Below are 19,893 nucleotides of genomic sequence, written 5' to 3'. Positions count from 1 at the left end.
AGATAGTTTCCAGTCATACAATACTAACATCAATTTCCGGTGCATTGAGAGAAACTGTCACACTTTCACATTGGATTTCTTTGACTTCAGCACACATTTCTTTATTGGCCACATGCTCGTTTCTGTCTGAATCGTGGATCATATTCGAATAACTTCCTTGTCTAAACATGACAGCTCACCATTTGATGGCGGCATGTGAAGAACTGGTTATTACAATAAATCACAACCAAGCATTCTTGGATATATGTTGATGTTATGCTCTGTTTTACCAAGAACTCTATCATTGAACGATGTTTGTTTTTATTAAGAGACATCACTAACCAATAGCATTTAACAGCTTCACAAAAATCAAATATCTGTGGAGCTTGCTTTCCTTTTTACATGTCTAAAACTGAATGCAGTATTATCATCACCTTTTGTTATTCAGCAAATATTGCACCATACTTGAGTTTAGCGCTGACTAAAAGTAACGCAAGAGTTTACGTAAAACGCAGAGTAAAAACTGCATTTTTATGTGCTTTTTTCTAAGAAAAGTCTCTAATAAATATAATACTTTACAGCTCGGTTCAAATTCCAAAAGAATTTTGGAAATTGATTCGCTACATATTTTATTAAATAAGGCGACATAAATTAACAGTGGTAACGTAACATTACTCAGAATTCAAAATTAAAGTGGAGTTGGTCGGAATAATAGGCCGAAAATTTTCGGTCGAGAAATTCAGATTATTCTCAGTTTCAAAACTTAAATTTTCCAGTGAAAACTTCAGTTTAATGATGCATTACCCCTTGGTTTTTAACTTCAAATGGAAGCACTTTCCTTCTGTGTATTTTGACTTTTTATGAGAGTTTATTTAGCACAGCTTTTGATGATTACCCTACTGTAAAAGGAAATATTTTTAAGTTTTAAGATGAAATTTATCAAATCACAGTGCACATCTGACAATATTTTAGAAAAGCTTAAAATATTTAGTAGTGAATGATTATTGTACTTGCGTATTGCCACAAGTAATTTTTCCGAAAGAATGATTATTTAAAATTTCAGAAATAATTTATTACGCACATGTTTTACGTTTCAATTTAAGTATTTATACTGAAAAGTCAAAAATGAGCTTACTTTGGGTCTGTTTTAATTACTTTGTTTAAGTGGGAAATTGGTACATAAGAGTGGACACAAAGCAATTGTTGATTTAGTATTTTTGCGTCAAAAATTTAATTTCTCTAGAATTTCACAACAATTTTCTTCCTATGCAATTTTCAAAAATCCTCTTTTAAATCAAAAACAAAACAAAAAAAACCTGAAAGCTTTCAGACTTTACATTACACCCAAAGGGACTTTTTAACGTTTTGTGTGTTCTATTTATTTATTAAACAATATGTTCTTCGCACTTAAACCATAAAATTACGGTCAACAGCAATATCGCAAAATAATTTTAAAATGACCATATTTTTAGAATTTATGATAAAGTCTCGCGCGCTGCAGATAAAAATGGTTTTTTGTTTTTTTCGTACAGTTTTGCCCATTGTTCGGTTCGAAATCGTTGAGTTTCTTAATAAAAAATTCATTGAAAGTTTACAAACTATGAAACAGATAATAAAACTAAATTCGCAATTTAGACTTCCAGATGCTCATATTTGGGTGGAAACGACCGTTATTCAAAATTTGGTGGCTCTGGGTATCATTGTTTTATCACAATGCGAGAAACGTACATTTATGCAGATTCTTCATTATTTAATTTCTTTAAATATAATACAGGGCTCTAATATTTGGTGGCAACAATTTGAAAAGTGAACCAACGCAAAATGCCAAAACTAAATAGCCCTTCTGTGAAAATTGCCCCTTTGGACTGAAAATCACAATGTTGCTATAAAAACCTCAGTAGCTTGGAATACAGTTAAAAGAACACGTAGGAAAGCATATTTGCTTCTTAAAACGAAAACCTGCTATGGGCCTTGATGCCAAAGTTTGGAGCATATTTTGAAAATTTAGCGACTTCTGCTAAATCAGTTACGTTAATACTTGTATACTCCTGTATGTAACTGTGATCCTTTCTATCATTGTGATCGTTCAGTGATAGGAAGAATAAAAATCGGTTGGATTTTACTGTTGAAAGTAGTAATACGAATAGAAGTAATAGTTTAGTGGTATGAATAATAGTTTAGTTGTAAGTGTAGTAGCAATAGTTTTAAAATTAATCGCATTAGTAGTAACAGTTGACTCGGTGTAAATATGCATGTTAACTATTACGCAGTTTCATGTAATCTTAGATAAATGCAGTTGCTAAATCCTAGAATCCGAATTCCCGTCTTGCATTCGAACCAATTTAAATTCTAATTTTCGGCTCTATTTATCACAACTGCTTCCATCGTTTAAGAAGTTTTATGAATTGTTACAGTTCTTAACTTCAACTTTTTCATGCTTAAATCCTTAGCTATATCACGCAACTGATACTAAGAAAATATTGGCTGGCTTTAATATGGTCGTAATATTCTAGTATTGTTCTATATTTCTATCAATTCTATGAAAATACCAGACATATAAATTCTTAAATTTACTACAATTCTTAACAGAGCTGCTTCGTTTGGTGACTCAGACTCGATGGACAATCCAGCTTCTGAACAATCAGAGTCCCCATCTTCTGCAGAACTTCGCTGCCAGAAAGCCGAATTATCTACTATTATTGAAGAATACGATAATTATTTCGATACTGAGGGAGCGGCAAGAGAAAATGATGAAAATGACGGTTATTTCGTTCCCTTGCAAAAGATGGATCAAAGTAAGTTGAATATTTCTAAAATTATACTTGTGTGAAGACTTCTGATAATTCTGTTTAGTCTTTAAACGTGTTTTTGTTAGTGAAATGTTTTGTATTTAATAACGTGCCGCCCAACTGGTATAGCGGTCAGCATCGTGACTACCGTGCCGAGTGGCACGGGTTCGAATTCCGGAGAAGTCGTGGGTGTTTGTAAATGTAATCGTGTCGGTGCGGCTTTGGCGGCACACTAAATATGCGTCCTCTTTTGGTTTGGGGAGAGGGATGGGGACCCTCCCCCCCTGGAGTGCTCTCTATAAAATTTGAGGGCTGAACGGAGCTAATCGCATTTTCACCTGGATGCTGCTCAAGGCTGTTGTCAACGGCAGGCGTAATCTAGCGCTCCTTACCACAAGGAAGTTTCGTGGGCTTGGACTGACTACGTCAGACAAGTGAGCTTAAGCAACGACATAGTTAATGACGATAATAAAACGTATAAAATGCGTATACGAGGCGTATTCAGAAACTAAGTACCGTTTTGAAAAAAAAAAAAAAAAAAATAGTAAAACAATTTTTTCGAATCCAATTTTATTTTTACATGAAAATACATGTCTTGAACTATTTTTCAACATAGTTTCCGCCAATGATCAAACGCTTGTCATAGCGGGTGTCCAGTTTTTGTATACCATCGTCAAAGAAACTTCCCGCCAGTTTCGATAACCACGACTCCACAGCATTTTTCGTGTCTTCGTCAGATCCAAAGCGCTTGCCACCAAGCTCGCGCTTCATGTGCAGGAACAAGTGATAGTCGGACGGCGCCAAGTCCGGGCTGTACGGCGGGTGATCGAACTACTCCCAATGAAACTGTCGAATTAACGATTGAGTGACACTAGCAGTATGGGGCCGAGCATTGTCATGGAGCAACACAATTCCTTTACTGAGCATTCCTCTTCGTTTGTTTTGAATGGCACGCCTTAATTTTGTTAAAGTATCACAATATCGTGCCGCATTAATGGTTTCACCTTCACCTGGGAAGAAATTCAGTAAGCAAAACGCCTTTCCTATCCCAGAAGACAGTGCACATGATTTTTTGTGATGACAATGTCACTTTGAAATTTTGTTTTTTCGGAGAATGAGTGTGTCTCCACTACATCGATTGTTTAGATTCTGGTGTGAAATGACACACCCAAGTTTCACCACCTGTCACAATTTGGTTTAAAAAGTTTTCTCCCTCATCACTGTACCGCGTGAGAAATGTCAGGGCACTACCAAGTCGCTTTGTTTTGTGAACATCAGTGAGCATTTGTGGAACCCATCGGGAACAGTTTGCGATAATTCAAGCGTTCAGACACAATTTCGAACAAAACAGTACGTGAAATTTGTGGAAATGCCTCTGAAAGTGTTGTCATTGTGAAGCGTCTGTTCTCCTGTCAACTTTCCTTACCAAATCATCAGTGACAACATAAGGCCGACCACTCCGAGCCTCGGCGTGGACATTTGTTCGACCTGCATTAAACATTCTTACCCACTTTCTCACCATTCCAGAACTTATCGCGTATTCACCGTAAACTTCTGTCACTTGACGATAAATTTCAGCTGGTTTAACATTCCTCGCGTTCGAAAATTTAATCACGGCACGAATCTCACAGTCAGCGGGAGAACTAGTTGTCTTAAACATTTTGAATGTGCACAGCAAACTGAAAACACAACATAGAACAACCAAAATGGCGACAATTGAAAGTCAGTGAACAAGAAAGACTAGTGCGCATGCTCGAGACGCCTACCACAGCGCTGCGACGGCGTTAGAATGAAACGGTGCTTAGTTTCCGAATACGCTACGTACAACGTTTAACGACATTCTGGAGTTTTTATACCCAAGTATTTACTAAAACTACGGTTTAAAACTATAGATGTTCCATTTGGTAAATGTATGAAATTGTCGAACATTTTACAGTAAGAAAAGTAAAAGGTGTCACAATAATTGTGGAAAAATGCAAAAGGGAATGTTAATATCCTAAAGGTCATTAGGTATCCAAAAGGTGATTCCAAAGGCCTAAACCCTGGTGGAACAATGATTGTCATAAAACTTCGAGAGAGCAAAAGAAAGCTTGGCGTATCTTTCGCCGTTATCCTACACTGGAAAATCTTCTTGCCTTTAAAAATGCTAAGGCGAATGCAAGAAAAGTGAGGCGGCAAAGTCTGAGAAAATCATGGGCAGAGTACGTGTCCATTATTACCTCCTCAATGTCTAGCAAACAGGTTTGGGAAAGAGTCCGCAAAGCCTCTGGACTATATAATGATTATTCCTTTTCTGTTCTAGAAAAAGATGGAAAGTTGATTAGCACTAGAGAAGAAATAGCCGATGCTTTTAGGTGATACATTTGCTCTTGTATCTGGCAGTAGCATTTACTCAAGAGTTTCTGCCCACAAAAATGTGCTTGGAAAGGATTCAAATCGACTTTTCCCATCCTAATGCAGAATCTTATAATAAAGATCTCACCATGTGTGAATTAAGAAATGTATTATCTCGCACTGATAGGACTTGCCCTGGTCCTGATGGCATAAGTTATCTGATGATAATGTACATGCCCTATGAATCTGTAGTGGTCCTTCTTGCTCTGTATAATAAGATATGGAAGGAACAAATTTTTCCTACTGCCTGGTGCAGGGCCTTTGTTATCCCTATAGTAAAACCCGGCATGGACCCGAAAAATCCTTTAAATTATCTCCCCATCGCGCTCACTAGCTGCCTTTGCAAGATTATGGAAAAAATGGTAAATCACCGCCTCACCCTACTATCTGGAGACTAATCATTGCCTATCGCCTTACCAAAGTGGTTTCCGTAAGGGAAGAGCCTTACTTGATAATGCCTTGTTTTTAGAAACCGCAGTACGTAATGCATTTGTGAAAAGAAATCATGTGTTTTCAATCTTCGTTGACATGGAAAAGGCATACGATAGAACTTGGCGGTATGGGACTCTTCATGACCTTTACAGCACTGGATTGCGAGGTAATCTTCTCGTTTTTACTCATAACGTTTTGAAGGGCCGCACTTTCCAAGTCAAGATTGGTTCGTTGCTTTCTCAAGTATTTGTACAACAAGGTGTACTACAAGGTTCAGTGCTCAGTGTCTCTCTTTTCAGCCTGAAAATTAATTCCATTTTAAGAGAACTTCCTCCCACAGTGCATGGTTCCCTGTATGTTTATGATCTGATGATCTATTGTCAAGTCAAGAAATCAGATGCATTGAGATACAAATTGCTCTAAATAGTATCATAAAGTGGTCCAACAACAATGGTTTTAAGTTTTCTAGCCAGAAGACAGTCTGCGTGCACTTTTGTCGCAAAAGAAATCTACATCCTGATCTAGAGCTGCATCTTGACGGCTCTTTGATCCGCGTTGAGCCAGAAGCAAAATTCTTAGGAGTTATCTTTGACAGAAAGCTCACTTTCCTTCCGCATATCCTAAATCTAAAGAAAAAATGTGCTAAAGCTCTCAACATACTGAAAGTTCTGGCCAATACCTCATGGAGATCTCCGCATTTATAGAGCTTTAATCCATTCCAAACTTGACTATGGCTGTGTTATCTACGGATCAGCAAGACCTTCTGTGCTCCTGAAATTGGATCCAGTCCCCCATCAAGCGCTACGGATTTGCTGTGGAGCCTTCAGAACATCTCCAGTCCAGAGTTTATATGTCATCGGTTTTGAACCATCTTTGGAATTCAGACGCAAGCAGTTGTCCATTGATCTTCATTATAAAGTAATGTCACAGGCCGAACATCCTATCCGACTCGTGACATCTGATCAGTACTGGCGTCTTTACCATGCCCGTCCATCATGTATCTCACCTTTTGATCTTCGCATTCACTCACTGATTGAAGAATTTAACCTAAATGATCTGCATCTCAAAAGCTTTGACCTCTTCGGTACTGCTCCCTGGCAAGAAGTGAACATTCACCTACTTAACATTTTTGGAGAACTAAAGAAGAGCAATACCAATGATGTCCATTACCAACAAATTTTCCTAGAGCATAGAAGTAGTTATTCTAACTACAAGACAATTTTTACTGATGGCTCAAAGAATCAATGACCACGTTGGGGCAGCTTTTGTTTGTGATAAAGAAATAAATGGTGAACTTCATAAGGCTGCATCTGTCTTTACTGCGGCAACTTTTTCTATTTTGAATGCCTTAATCTTTCTCTCTAGGCAGAATAGAACGTTCATCATCTACTCTGATTCTCTGAGTGCTCTTGAATCAAATACAAATATCAGCCACCCTTTGGTCTTAGAAATTTTAAAAGCACACCTCCGTTTGAGAAACTCAGGTTATTATATCGCGTACTGCTGGGTGCCTGGACACGCTGGCATCAAAGGCAATGAATTCGCCGATATTGCAGCAAAATCTGCTGATATTACCTCAGGAAACGATGTTTCTTTTACAGACATACGGAATTACATTAGAACAAAAGTCTTGTTCAGGTGGCAAGAATTCTGGGAATGCCAAACTCTGAACAAGTTAAAGCAGGTAAAATCCAATTTGGAGTTCTGGGAGTTGAGAGGGAATCGAAAGGAGAGTGTACTACTGACTTTGATGCCAGCTTACCAATTGGTCATTGCAGATTGACACCTCAGTACCTCTTGAAAGGAGATAATGAGCCTATTAGTGGCACTTGCAACGTTCCCGTTTCACTCAATCATATTTTAACCTGCTGTCCTGCTTTTAGTTAGAAACGCGAATTTTATTTTAACTCTACGAATGTTAACAGATCTCGTTGGAAGAAACCCTCACATCAACATCATAAGTTTTATAAAAGACATCTCCTTTTACCATATGATTTGAACTACATTTTATCCTGCTCTACCTGTTGCTAGAGCATTTTTCAGTCATTTCTGCCTGGACATTTTAAAATCATTTCTCCATGTCTTCATCAGCATTTCACGTTCATTTCATCAGTTCACTTGATACTTGTTTATGCATCTTGAATTTTACTCCCCATTTGTCTGACGCATAATAACCCTCGAGGTTTTGTGCCATTTAAAAAATCAACCAACCTGCAAATCGCAAGCTTTAGATTTAACAAATTGGTATTTTTTGTTTTACATCCGTTATATTAACCTTCATAGATTTTCGTACATTTTTCTAAATAAAAGTTTTAATATGGTAAACTTCTTCGCGGATCCCTTCATTCACACACGTTTTGAGTTTCTTCAAAGCTCCCAGTGCTTTATATGACACAGTTCATGTCTTCGCAAGCTTTTTAATAGCTTGGAGCCATTTCTTTTCATTTTCGGTTCCTTCAGTTCTTTACTGATCGCATAATCCCACAGGTCATTTTTAATCAATACGGCTTCGGTTTGTAGCTTCCAGTTACCAAAATTATCTTTTGCGAGCTTCTCTATAGCAGTCAAATGCGACATCAAAATAATATTGAGCGATGGAAAAAAGGGCAGCAAAACACTAATCAGTTTTTACCCTTCGCCTTTCGAAATTCGAAAATTCCATTTTTAAGAAAAAAAATTTTAAAAAATGCCATATAGGCATAGTTGGAACATTCATGGTCCCATACCCATTGAAGCAATGCAAAGTGTCATCATTTGCCCCTGTTTTGTTCATTTATTCTTGAACGTTGTCTAGTTATTGGCATCGGTAAGTAAGTGCTCTGCACAGAAATGATATTTCATTACACATTTCTATCACAATTACGTTTCATTCCCTTAACAGAATTCAATAAGGATATATACTGTTCTCCGAATGTTAGGAAAGAGAGAAGGAAAAGGAAAAAAAGAGTATATTTTTTGTATTTTTCATCTTTGGTGTAAATTGAAATCGTGTGATTAACACATTGACTGCCAAGCGCGATTTACTTGGTTTGCCCATGGCGCCAGTATATGCCATATATATTATGTTAAAATATTATCTACAGAAGATATGATGAGTTATATAATCCTGACCCTCGGGGGAGGGTCACCGGTGATCCCTCTCCCGAGGAGCTGCAGACCATTTTTGCGATTTATTATTCTTCAAACCATTATAGTAACGATGGTATTATTTAAAAATTTTACTCTGATCATGTGATTTTACTGTTGGTCGCGTCGCTGGTCAACCGTGGCCTCCACGGAATCTAACCCTTCAAGAATTTACTGAACAGTCTCTGGAGTTCTTTAACTTTTTTATATGCATTAACAGATTTCATCAAACACCGCTATATTCATAATTTAAACTTTAAAATGAATGTAAAATTCTGAAGCCTAAATATGTTAACTGATTGTGCAATATTATTTTTGATTTATTTATCCTGATTACATTATAGTGGTAGCGATTCATGTTTGGTAAGAAATCGTCTGTTTTTAATTAAATATCGAATTGTGTTTTAAATAGGTTCTGGCAATGCTACCTTTCTTTATCAAATTCTTAATAAAACAGAAGCCTATAACTACTAAATTATAGTTATACATTCATAACTTTTTAGCTTCCGATCAGGCGATTATAGATACAAATTATGTTGGCTGAAGAAGAGGCTAGTTAGAAAAGAAAATCGCTTAATTTGTCTACTATTTTTTGTTTCAAAACGGCGAAGCGTGTTTTTTTATAACAAACAAACAAAAATATTCTGTAAAAGTATAATTAATATTTTATCTCATTTACAACAGTCAGCAGTCAAGTATACAAAACATTGAAATGCCAAATCCACATTTCTAAAGAATGAAACTATTCAAAATGATGCGGTTTCATCCAAAAAAAAAAAAAAAAAAAAACTTATCCGTATTTTGAAAAAAAATCGCTTCTAGGTGCATTGGCCTCTTGTCTAAATACACCTGTGTACCAAATTTCGTAGCCTTGGGTCTATTAGCTTACGCTCAGCACGAACGAAAGTAACACAGAGACGTTCTTTCTTTTATTATATGTAGAGATGACTACTTCAAAATTTTATACTAAAATCGTATTTAAATGTAAATTTCTAAATAACTGTGAAATGGTCGAAAAATCGAGAAATTTTTGAAAAACAGTTAAAAATCAAATAAATTGTATTAATAATTCCGACAAATTTCATCCATTCTTTTTCAATTTGTCCACTGAACTACGTAGTAAAGTTTTTCATCTGTTTTTAGTTTGTTTTATGCGAAGATATGTGCAAAAAGTGGCAATAGACCGTTTCAGTGTCAAACTCTAAGTCGAATTTTGAACAGAATCGCTTTGTCGCGCAGGTTATCGGAGAATAGGCTCCAAATTTCGTAGCATTAAGGAAAAAAAATACATTTTCGCTTTTGAATGAGACAGAAACGTTTGTCTGATAGCATTCGAAATTGATAATTTTATTTAAAATCCATCCCAAACAAAAACATGCTTTTTGTCTAATTTTAATTGCCTATTTACATAATAATTGTACTCCCACTGCATAGCAATATGTTTGCTACACTATATTTAATTTTTCTCAGATTTATTTACTTATTCTAATATTTTTCTCTTGTAAATAGTTTAAATGCATAATTTCTTCCATAAATTAATGATGCCAAACATTTTAGTGTTGTATTGTTTGTTCTCTGAAGTTTTACGAGTAATTTATTGACATCTTATTATTATACAGTTGGAGTCGCAGAAGGAAATAACGACGAACAGATTAGACAACAGACTAATATATGTTCAAGTTGTCGGAAGAAGCCGGAAACGCGGAACAGGAGAACTCAAGCGAATCTAGATTTGCACGGAATACCACCATCTTGTGTTGTAGAAGCAAAGAATAAGCCAGAAACACGGAGCAGGAGAACTCAAGCGAATCTAGATTTGCACGAAATACCACCATCTTGTGTTGTAGAAGCAAAGAATAAGCCAGAAACACGGAGCAGGAGAACTCAAGCGAATCTAGATTTGCACGGAATACCGCCATCTTGGATTGAGGAAGCAAAGAATAAGCCGAAAACGCGGAGCAGGAGAACTCAAGTGAATCTAGATTTGCACGAAATACCACCATCTTGTGTTGTAGAAGCACAGAATAAGCCGGAAACACGGAGCATGGAAAATCAAGCGAATCTAGATTTGCACGGAATACCGCCATCTTGGGTTGAAGAATCAAGGAATGAACTCGATTCTCTTTACAAGGAGCTAAAGAATTTTAAAAATGCATTTCTGCATCGCTATTTTGCTCAAGGTCCTGACAATGTACCACGTGAGGAAAATTCAAAGTAAGATGGAAAAACATTTTTTGGTATGCGTTTTATTATGTTAACCATAACACATACGATTTGCCTTACCCAAAATGGAAGTTATGCTTAAATTATTTCATTTAATAAACTAGAATTTTTCTTTCTGTTAACTGTTACATAATTAGCTATTTAAATTTTTAGAACGTCTTATCCGCGATGTTGGAGGAAATCTTTAGAATATTAGACGCTTTCTCCGGTGAAAAGAATATTTTCGTGGTCCTTTGAAAGAAATATTTAGATTCCTTTCAGCTTTATGTGATTACGGCAAATCCTCGAGGACTATCTGCCTAAGGGGAGCAGTGCCTTCGTGGAGGACTTTCAAAGGGAAGCTAGCTAGTGTACACGTCACACATGGAAAAAACCACAAAAACGCCCATGCACCCAGCCCGTTGGCAGGATTCGAACTTAGAACCGAACTACTAGTGTTCACCGACTTTGCCGCTCGATTACTGGTGGTCAAGTTCCTTTGAGATGGACGACATCCGAACAAAACGCGAGGTTGTTTAATTCTCAGATCTCGGGATCCTCTCCAGTCAGAATTCATAGTAAAAACCTGTTCTGTTTCGAACTGAAAAAAAAGAGCATCACATAAATTCGGCATTCATATTATCTCGTCAGTTTATAGATAGCTGTTTCATAAAAAGATACATTTGTCGTTCCCGAATTGCTTGACTATCTCCAAGTCCTCAAAATTAGTTTGCTATATGTAACGTAACTAAAATCATGTTTAAATTTCATTATATTGTTTTACCTAAGGAATTTAGAAAGTTTATTTTCAGATTAAATTGTGCCAACTGAAAAAAAAAAAAAACTCTATCGTTTTCGCGACTTTTTATGTTTTATACCTCATGAAACAAAGAGCTAGTTCAAATTAAACAGAACTACTGATATAATAAGTATTGCTTATTATGTAGGTTTAGTCTATAAAGCTTATTACGGCGAATTTAAATCCACTTATGTACATTAGTTACAATAATAAATTTTAATAGAAGATGGTGTATGTAGTATTATGAAACAGTTAATTTTAAATCAAATTGACGTCATTATCTTTATCCCCTGCATTATTTATGAAGAAAAATCTCCCTTAACTCCTTCCCAGCCCATCAGTGGTCTAGCCTTAAGGTCACGAAACGCTGGTAGTTCGATCTGGCTGGGTGCATGGGCTTTTTCGTATGTTGCATGGATATGAGCCAGTTTTTCTTAAAAGGTTTGGGCCCAACGGCGGGCGAGCGGTAAAGTCACTGAACACTGATAGTTCAGTTCGACGTTTGAATCTTGCGAACGCCCTGGCCGCATGGCAGTTTTCGTGGTTTTCTCCATCTGTAACGTGCATACGATCCAATTTCCTTTAAAGTACTCAACGAAGGCATCCCTCGAGGTTTTGCCAACGAAGGCATCCCTCGAGGTAACCCTCGAGGTTTTGCCGTAATCAAATAAACCAAACCCTTAAAAGGTTCTTCACAGAGGCATCCTACCCAACTGGCAGGTAACCCTTCAGTTACTTACCGAAGTTAACGGAACCAAATCCAAACGCCTTTCCAGGAATTAATAGAAATTATGGCATAAATTTGTGTGCTAAAGAAACCCGATTGCAATGAAATAATATAACATTTTGTTAATTTTGCTGAATAATATTTATTTGTATGTATTTTATATTTGACTAAATTTTGCTGCTTGTTTTCTTGATACTAAGCAGTGCCATACGTTAACGGTGAGGCACCTACTGTCTGAAGAGGCTGCTATGAGAGATAGATCGTTAATGGAAATCAGACTACCATCTAACGGAAATGAAAGCAATATCATGAATATAATGCTTTTTTTAGATTAATGAAAGCAATATAAAGAATGCTTTTACATTAATGAAAGCAATATCAAGAATATAATGGTTTTACATTAATGAAAGCAATATCAAGAATATAATGGTTTTTACATTAATGAAAGCAACATCAAGAATATAGTGCTTTTTTACATTAATGAAAGCAACATCAAGAATATAGTGCTTTTTTACATTAATGAAAGCAACATCAAGAATATAGTGCTTTTTTACATTAATGAAAGCAACATCAAGAATATAGTGCTTTTTTACAGTAATGAAAGCAACATCAAGAATATAGTGCTTTTTTACAGTAATGAAAGCAACATCAAGAATATAGTGCTTTTTTACAGTAATGAAAGCAACATCAAGAATATAGTGCTTTTTTACAGTAATGAAAGCAACATCAAGAATATAGTGCTTTTTTACAGTAATGAAAGCAACATCAAGAATATAGTGCTTTTTTACAGTAATGAAAGCAACATCAAGAATATAGTGCTTTTTTACAGTAATGAAAGCAACATCAAGAATATAGTGCTTTTTTACAGTAATGAAAGCAACATCAAGAATATAGTGCTTTTTTACAGTAATGAAAGCAACATCAAGAATATAGTGCTTTTTTACAGTAATGAAAGCAACATCAAGAATATGCTTTTTCCCATTAAAGCATTATATATGAAAAAATATAATGCTTTAATGTAAATAATCTTGATAACGTCTGATTACATGACACAGTGCAGAGAATGAGATATAAAAATAAATGAGTATAATACTTACAAATTGTCAGAAATAATGCTAATAGTTTTGTTATTTTAAATATAATACAAAGCATCTTTTATTTTGTCAAAGTTGAAAATTAATGTAATTTTTGCTAAGCAGAGGAAATTTTTTTAACTTTTCATATAATATTTGGCGCCCCTTCTATGTCTTCACCTGACGCAAGTGCTTTACTTGCATCTCTCTTGTCCCTGTTTCTTCCGAAAAATAACGAGAATTAAGGAGAGGCGGTTCTGACATTATAAACCTGAATTAAATCAACAGTCCAATGAACGGATATCCTCCATTTCATCGCCTCAAAAGAAATTTCGCTTTTATGGTGTATCGGATTTTAATACTGACTTTATGAACCATGCAAGTCTGATAACTGCAAATGTAAAAATTTTGGCAAACTTTGTAATTCTAAATGTCATAGTAGTCTAATATGCTTAAATAAGTAAACTTAAAATATTTAGTAATTCGTAGTAATAACATTTAACGTTATTTGAAAAAATGTTTTTCCCCTCTAGAATATGGGCTTAGTTTGTTTTTTATATGTAACTACAGTTTTTTTATGTGCAACTGTTTTGCACAAGCTCATGCAAATTGCATTTTTTCATTTCACAACACTGGTCAGGCCCTTATTCAAATTTCGTTCAGGCTAAATAAATATATGTGACCTAAAATAACCATTTATTGACTTTTTAATTGCAAAACATAAATATTGTAATTAGTGGTATCTTACGCCATATTGTCCAACTAAAAAATATTTTTACGAGTAGTAACTACTAAAAAAACCTGCACAATAAGTCTTGATGTTTATCATTTACCATTACGAGTTGCATATTTCCCAAATTTAGTGGTGATTAGGATGATAAGTGCAAATGTAAAAAATCTGGCAAGCTTTGTAATTCTAAAACAGTAATACGTCTAAAGAAGTAAACTTGGATGTAAATGCAAAAAAATGTTTTTTTTTTTTTTGCCCAATCGAATATGGGTTTGGTTTGTTTCTACAAAATAATCCAAATTTATTATGTTTTCCATTACGAGTTGGGGAATTTATAGAGTTACCGGTGAATTTGATAAATATGAAATAATTTATCATATTTACCAAATTCAGTGGTATGTATAATCATCGGTAATTTTATAGAATCATCGATTTATCCTTTTTACTGTAACATATATATTAGAATTATATGTAGCATTTGTTCTAACATACGTATTTTGACACAAAAACGGATTTTCTCCGAAATAACATAAAGGCTCACCAGCGGACGAGTGGTAAAGTCGCTGAACACTAGTAGTTCTGTCCGAGATTTGAATCCCGCGAACGGGCTGGCTGCATGGGCGTTTTCGTGGTTTTCCCCATGTGTAACGTGTATACGAGCCAGTTTCCCTTAGAAAGTTCTCCGCGAAGGCATCCCTCCCCTTAGGCAGATAGCCCTAGTGTGCTTTGCCATAATTAAATAAACCAAAACCAAATCAAACCGAAATAATATATCCATTTTTTTCATTATTTCGATTCTACGATTCAAATTACGCCAAAGTGCCATGTTTTGTGAAAACCTCGCAAGTACTTAAAAATTCCCTCAAAATTTTAGCTCCTCCATGTTAATTGAATATGGTATATACTCATTAATAGCTCTTTTTTAATTAAACTTATTTGATTCTTCCTGTCACAATTCGAAACTTAGGTTCATTCCATATAAAATTCGAGCACTTTAATGATTTTTTAAATGTGGAATTTTAAATAATTTTTAAAATCTTTTCGAAAAAAATTTTGAATTATAACCTATAGAATTTTAACCATCATTTTAAAGTATATGTATTTCTAAGGATTCCTGCAAAAAAATTAGTTTTCTAGTTCAAACTAAGATAATACGTGATTTTCCTTTTCGGCACGTTTTGAAGTATATTCGTTATACGTGATAATAATGCCAAATGCCGTTTACACTATAAGTTTTGGCTTCCCTGTTCCGAGAACTAGCTCACTACAGATGCCGTTTACACTGTTAAAATTATTTGAAAGTAATGAACGGTGACCGTGTACAAACAGAAAAGGCAAGGAAAACAGCTTGCTATAAATTAAGAAGTTCGCCAAGTGAATTATTCTTGGCGCAAACGGGAAAAATGCGCCAAGATAAATTTTTTTAATTTCTTCATAAATTTCTCACCAAAAATTACAAAATTCAATATGTAGGCATAATTTGAGTTATAGAATCGAAATAAAAAAAATTAATGTTATTTTCGGAAAAGTCCGATTTTGTGTTAAAATACCTGTTACAATAATGCTATATACTTTAAATCCTATACTTACGTCACGATGAACTATGCTCACTTAACCTATACTTACTTGACATAAACTTACGTCACGATTTCGAGACACAAGTAAAATGCAAGTTAAATTTCGGCAATCTGTCCAGTAGAACAGGAGATGCATAACTGTCCCATTTTTTGATGCAAGATGCAAGTGCAAAATTGAGGGTAGAATGAAAGGACATTTAAAGTGTTTTACAAGATATTTTCATAGATAACTTGTCACACGCTTACTGATACATTTACTATAAGGATGTTGAGGGCAATTATATAGATAATGATCAAAAATGAATAAATTATACTGCATGCTGTAGTAGTATAGGTCTAATTGGGGCTATTGGTAATATTCAATTCGATATGCCGTCCTTAGCATATTTTTATGAGTAGTGCTGGTCATCGCTCACCTCTGGTACGCGATGCGGTTCAAAAGCTTCAAGACTTTGGACATTATTTCACTTAATAGGTCGGTTGTCATTCTTTTTGCGGTTAGTCGTGATTTGTATTCTGATACAGCAGTCGGTGGCTGCATAGGTCTAAATCAATCTCTTTTGAAAATGGATACCTTTAACAATAATTTATGTACAACTAGTTTTACTATCCACGTAATATGTATATCTTCTACTAGCATGTAGCAGCATTCCTCCACATCGATATATATTCTACTAGCCTGTAGCAGCATTCCTCCACATCGATATATATTCTACTAGCCTGTAGCAGCATTCCTCCAGCTCTCCAGTACATTCCGTGCTTCAGGATTTGATTATTTAAAATAGTCCTTCCGAACTTTTCTTTATCTATGGAAATGGACGTTTAGTTGCAAATCTTGGTAAACGAAAATGGATTGTGTTAGTGTTACAAGTTGTAGAATTCTGACGGCTGATTGTTAGCAACTGTTGCCTTATATTCCACGCAATTTTTCATATTTCACGATGTAAAACTTAATTCAAGAAAACTACACTTTATAAAGCTTCTTGTCTTTGTACTTAGAGGAATTGCATGTAACAAGTGTAGTTTCTTATATGTAGTGGGAGTGCAAGAAGTGTAATATCTTGAGTGAGTGGAATAAGTTGTTTCATGAGTGATTTCATATATTCAATTTAAAGACAGTTTTTAACTTATCCTTATTTTTGAGCAATAAAAAAATGTAATGTTGAAATATACGTTTTATAAATAATGCTGTTTTAGCACTTAAACAGCAATTAAATTATTTAAATACTTTAAAAGCAACCTTTGCTTAGTTTTTTGTAAATAAATATGCCTTTACAAGTCTTCCTTGTTGCAAATTTAGAGTCCATTTAATATACGTTTCTTATTTATTTTCAGCACAGCTGATTTTACACAAGAGGTGACGAACTGTAATACCGCTGATTTAGAACCCCGCTTGGAATCTATATTGAAAGCTGCCAAAAAATGTAAACGCATGATTCCAAAACTTCGTAATTTCTGTTTGAAACAAGATGGCTCGGAACAGGTACAGGAACTCCAAAGCAATAGTAACGCAAACTGTGCTTCCAATACAGTCCACGAAAACCCTTCATTTAAAATAAGTGTTAAGTCTGAAACAGCTACTGAAGTCCACCAAAAAGGTGATCAAGCTTCATTTGAGCCTTTTCATTTCTCTGAATATAAGAAGATGGATGTAGTTCCAAATCAAGTAAAGGCACTTGATATGTTTGATCCCGTTAATGCAATGAATAAAGGTTACCAATTGCGCGATTTTGGAACTCGAACGGAAGGTGAGATCGCTTATTCAAACAAAACGCATGGATACTACGATGAAACGGATTCAGACAGAGCGCATAGATGCGACGAAACGGATTTAAACAGGATTAGATACGATAAAAGGGACAGTTTTGTAAAGAAAAAGCCTAACCTAGCAACAGCATCAAGAGGTGATAGAAATTTCAACGTTTCAAGTACAACTGATGCGAGGTTAAAGCGAGGTTGCATGGCAACTCCGTCGAAAGGTGCCTCTGCCAAATATTCTCAATCGTCATTAAAGAGAAAAGCAGGAATTTTTTGTTATAGAAGGAGCACGCGATCATTGCGGAAAATAGAGCCTACAAATTTGAGTAAAAAATACAAAAATTATAGCTATAATTTGGGAACATACGATTCATTAACTCAAGGGTCCATAATTCAAAATGAGTCAGTACCTAAAACTGGTAGCAGTCGTCGAAAGCACGCAAAAAGTGATTCGAACACTAGAAGCGAAGGCCTTTATGAAAATCACGGTGTAGTATCCAAGAATTTCAACTCTAGTGATTGTGGTAACTCTAATGTCGGCGAATGTGGATCATCAAATCAATCGAGTATAGTTCGAAGTGAATTATTACCTAAAATTCATGTCAACAATAAGGTGATATACCCAGATAAGCAAGAGATAAGTGGAACCGAGCCAAAAAAGTCTTATGCAGACGCAGTCGCCTTTAAAAAATAAAATGTTCATGCATAATATAAAACATTTCGGCTGACATGCAATATTTTTTGCAAGCTTTCTAAATATTTTTATCGAAGTGCTTTTATTATAAGGATAATTGGTTTTTTAATCCATAGAAATTTTAAAGAAGATTCCAGCAATTTTATCATAAGTTTTGTAATGATTATAGTTAACTTTAATCAAGCTTCACAATCAATCATCCTGTTTCATCACAAAATGTAAGCATTTTAAGTTTGTTCAGTATGTTAATGTTATTAAAATGTCGTTTCCGAAAGAATGGTTTTATTTCAGTTCTTCATACTTTGGTTTGTTATGCCAACTTTCAGATAATACATGTCCCTAAAACAAAAAATTCGGAAAGAAAAAAAAATTGTATCACATGCATCGATGAAATGGGAGGAAAATTCATTACTTCCAAGTCCATTTAAAAAATGATGAAACTAAGTGTAAGTGGAAGCAAATAGCTTGACTCTTTCGCATCGAGAGACGACCAAATCTGTTTTCATCAAACATCGAAAACGCCCGTGTTTACGAATTTGTCTTGGAATAGTTGTCCTTTCCCCCTGCCTGGTAGATAGCTACAGCATTAACAATAACCTACTTAAGTGAAATGACTGCTTCTCTCTTGGGGGTTTTTCTGCGGTTTCATCCATTGTGTGCAGTTTCACCTTAGAGCCGGATTGCACCTGCGGACGTTAATAGCTTTCCGTATGTCTTCTTTAGTTGCTTCAAAAGAATGATTGACATGTCTCTTAACAACTCCCGAAACCAATGAGCCATACACTAACGTGGAGGGGGAAAGCACTAGGTAGAAAATAAACGAGGCGTTGGGGCGGTTTGCCGTTGCCTGAATGAACGGACGTTACGGGCGACTTCGATGCGAAAGAGTTAATATTCAGATACCTAAATTACAGTTGTCAAAAATTTTCAGACTTCACCTAGTGAAAAACTAGTTTCTATTATAAGGATTTTGCTAACATAGGGACGAGGAGCGACGCTCCTTAACCTTTTGGCTACACGATATCTGCCAATTGCGCGAGCTATAGTAAACAAGTCGGTCGCGCGACGTGCCATTCAACTGTTCAGCCGTGTACCCAAACTGGCATAAAATGTATACTTTTCATGACATATATATTTCAGTGTAACGAAAGGAATTGTGAAATAATAAACAATGTTTTAGGTACAAATAGTAATTCTAAGACGTCTAGGGTGTAATCATAATCAATTGATCAGTTGATAAAAATAGCATGGTTGGCATAAGAGTTTGGCATGATGGGTATAAGAGTATTTTTTAATTCTTTATACGAAATTATATTTGAAACGTGTGAACGTAACGAAGCTTTACGCGGAACTAAAGTAACAGATCATCCAGTTTCGTCAGAAACAGCTGAAAAAAAAATACTGACGTTACAATAAAAAGGAAAATATTCGATGTAGAATAACTCCAATCGCTTATTTTAATAATACGCGGCAATTTATGCACAAATTCCTCACCACGAGTAAGACTTGTGGCTTTTGTTTATGACACAAGTTCTTTACCACGAGTCAGACTCGTGGCTTTTGTTTGACACAAATTCTTTACCACGAGTAAGACTCGTGGCTTTTGTTTGACC

The 19,893-nt window shown here is 35.3% G+C and overlaps 1 protein-coding gene across 4 annotated transcripts in view; it reads left to right on the top strand.

Annotated features, from left to right (window-relative positions):
• Positions 1-18,557, top strand: part of LOC118189498 (uncharacterized) — a 42,463-nt gene extending 23,906 nt beyond the window's left edge. For all 4 annotated transcript variants that reach the window (XM_035360117.2, XM_035360116.2, XM_035360118.2 and 1 more), the window contains 3 exons: positions 2,569-2,774; positions 10,340-10,934; positions 17,164-18,557. In XM_035360117.2, the coding sequence (XP_035216008.2) occupies positions 2,569-2,774; positions 10,340-10,934; positions 17,164-18,280 (1,918 nt within the window). In that variant the 3' untranslated portion in view covers positions 18,281-18,557. The remainder of the gene's footprint in view (positions 1-2,568; positions 2,775-10,339; positions 10,935-17,163) is intronic.
• Positions 18,558-19,893: the final 1,336 nt, after the last annotated feature.

Source organism: Stegodyphus dumicola, chromosome 12, assembly GCF_044657685.1.
Source record: "Stegodyphus dumicola isolate Sdum_Otavi_A_Nest chromosome 12, ASM4465768v1".
In the NCBI taxonomy this organism is placed as follows: Eukaryota; Metazoa; Arthropoda; class Arachnida; order Araneae; family Eresidae; genus Stegodyphus; species Stegodyphus dumicola.
Note: the sequence above shows the minus strand (reverse complement) of the source record. Positions and strands in the feature narration are given on the sequence as shown.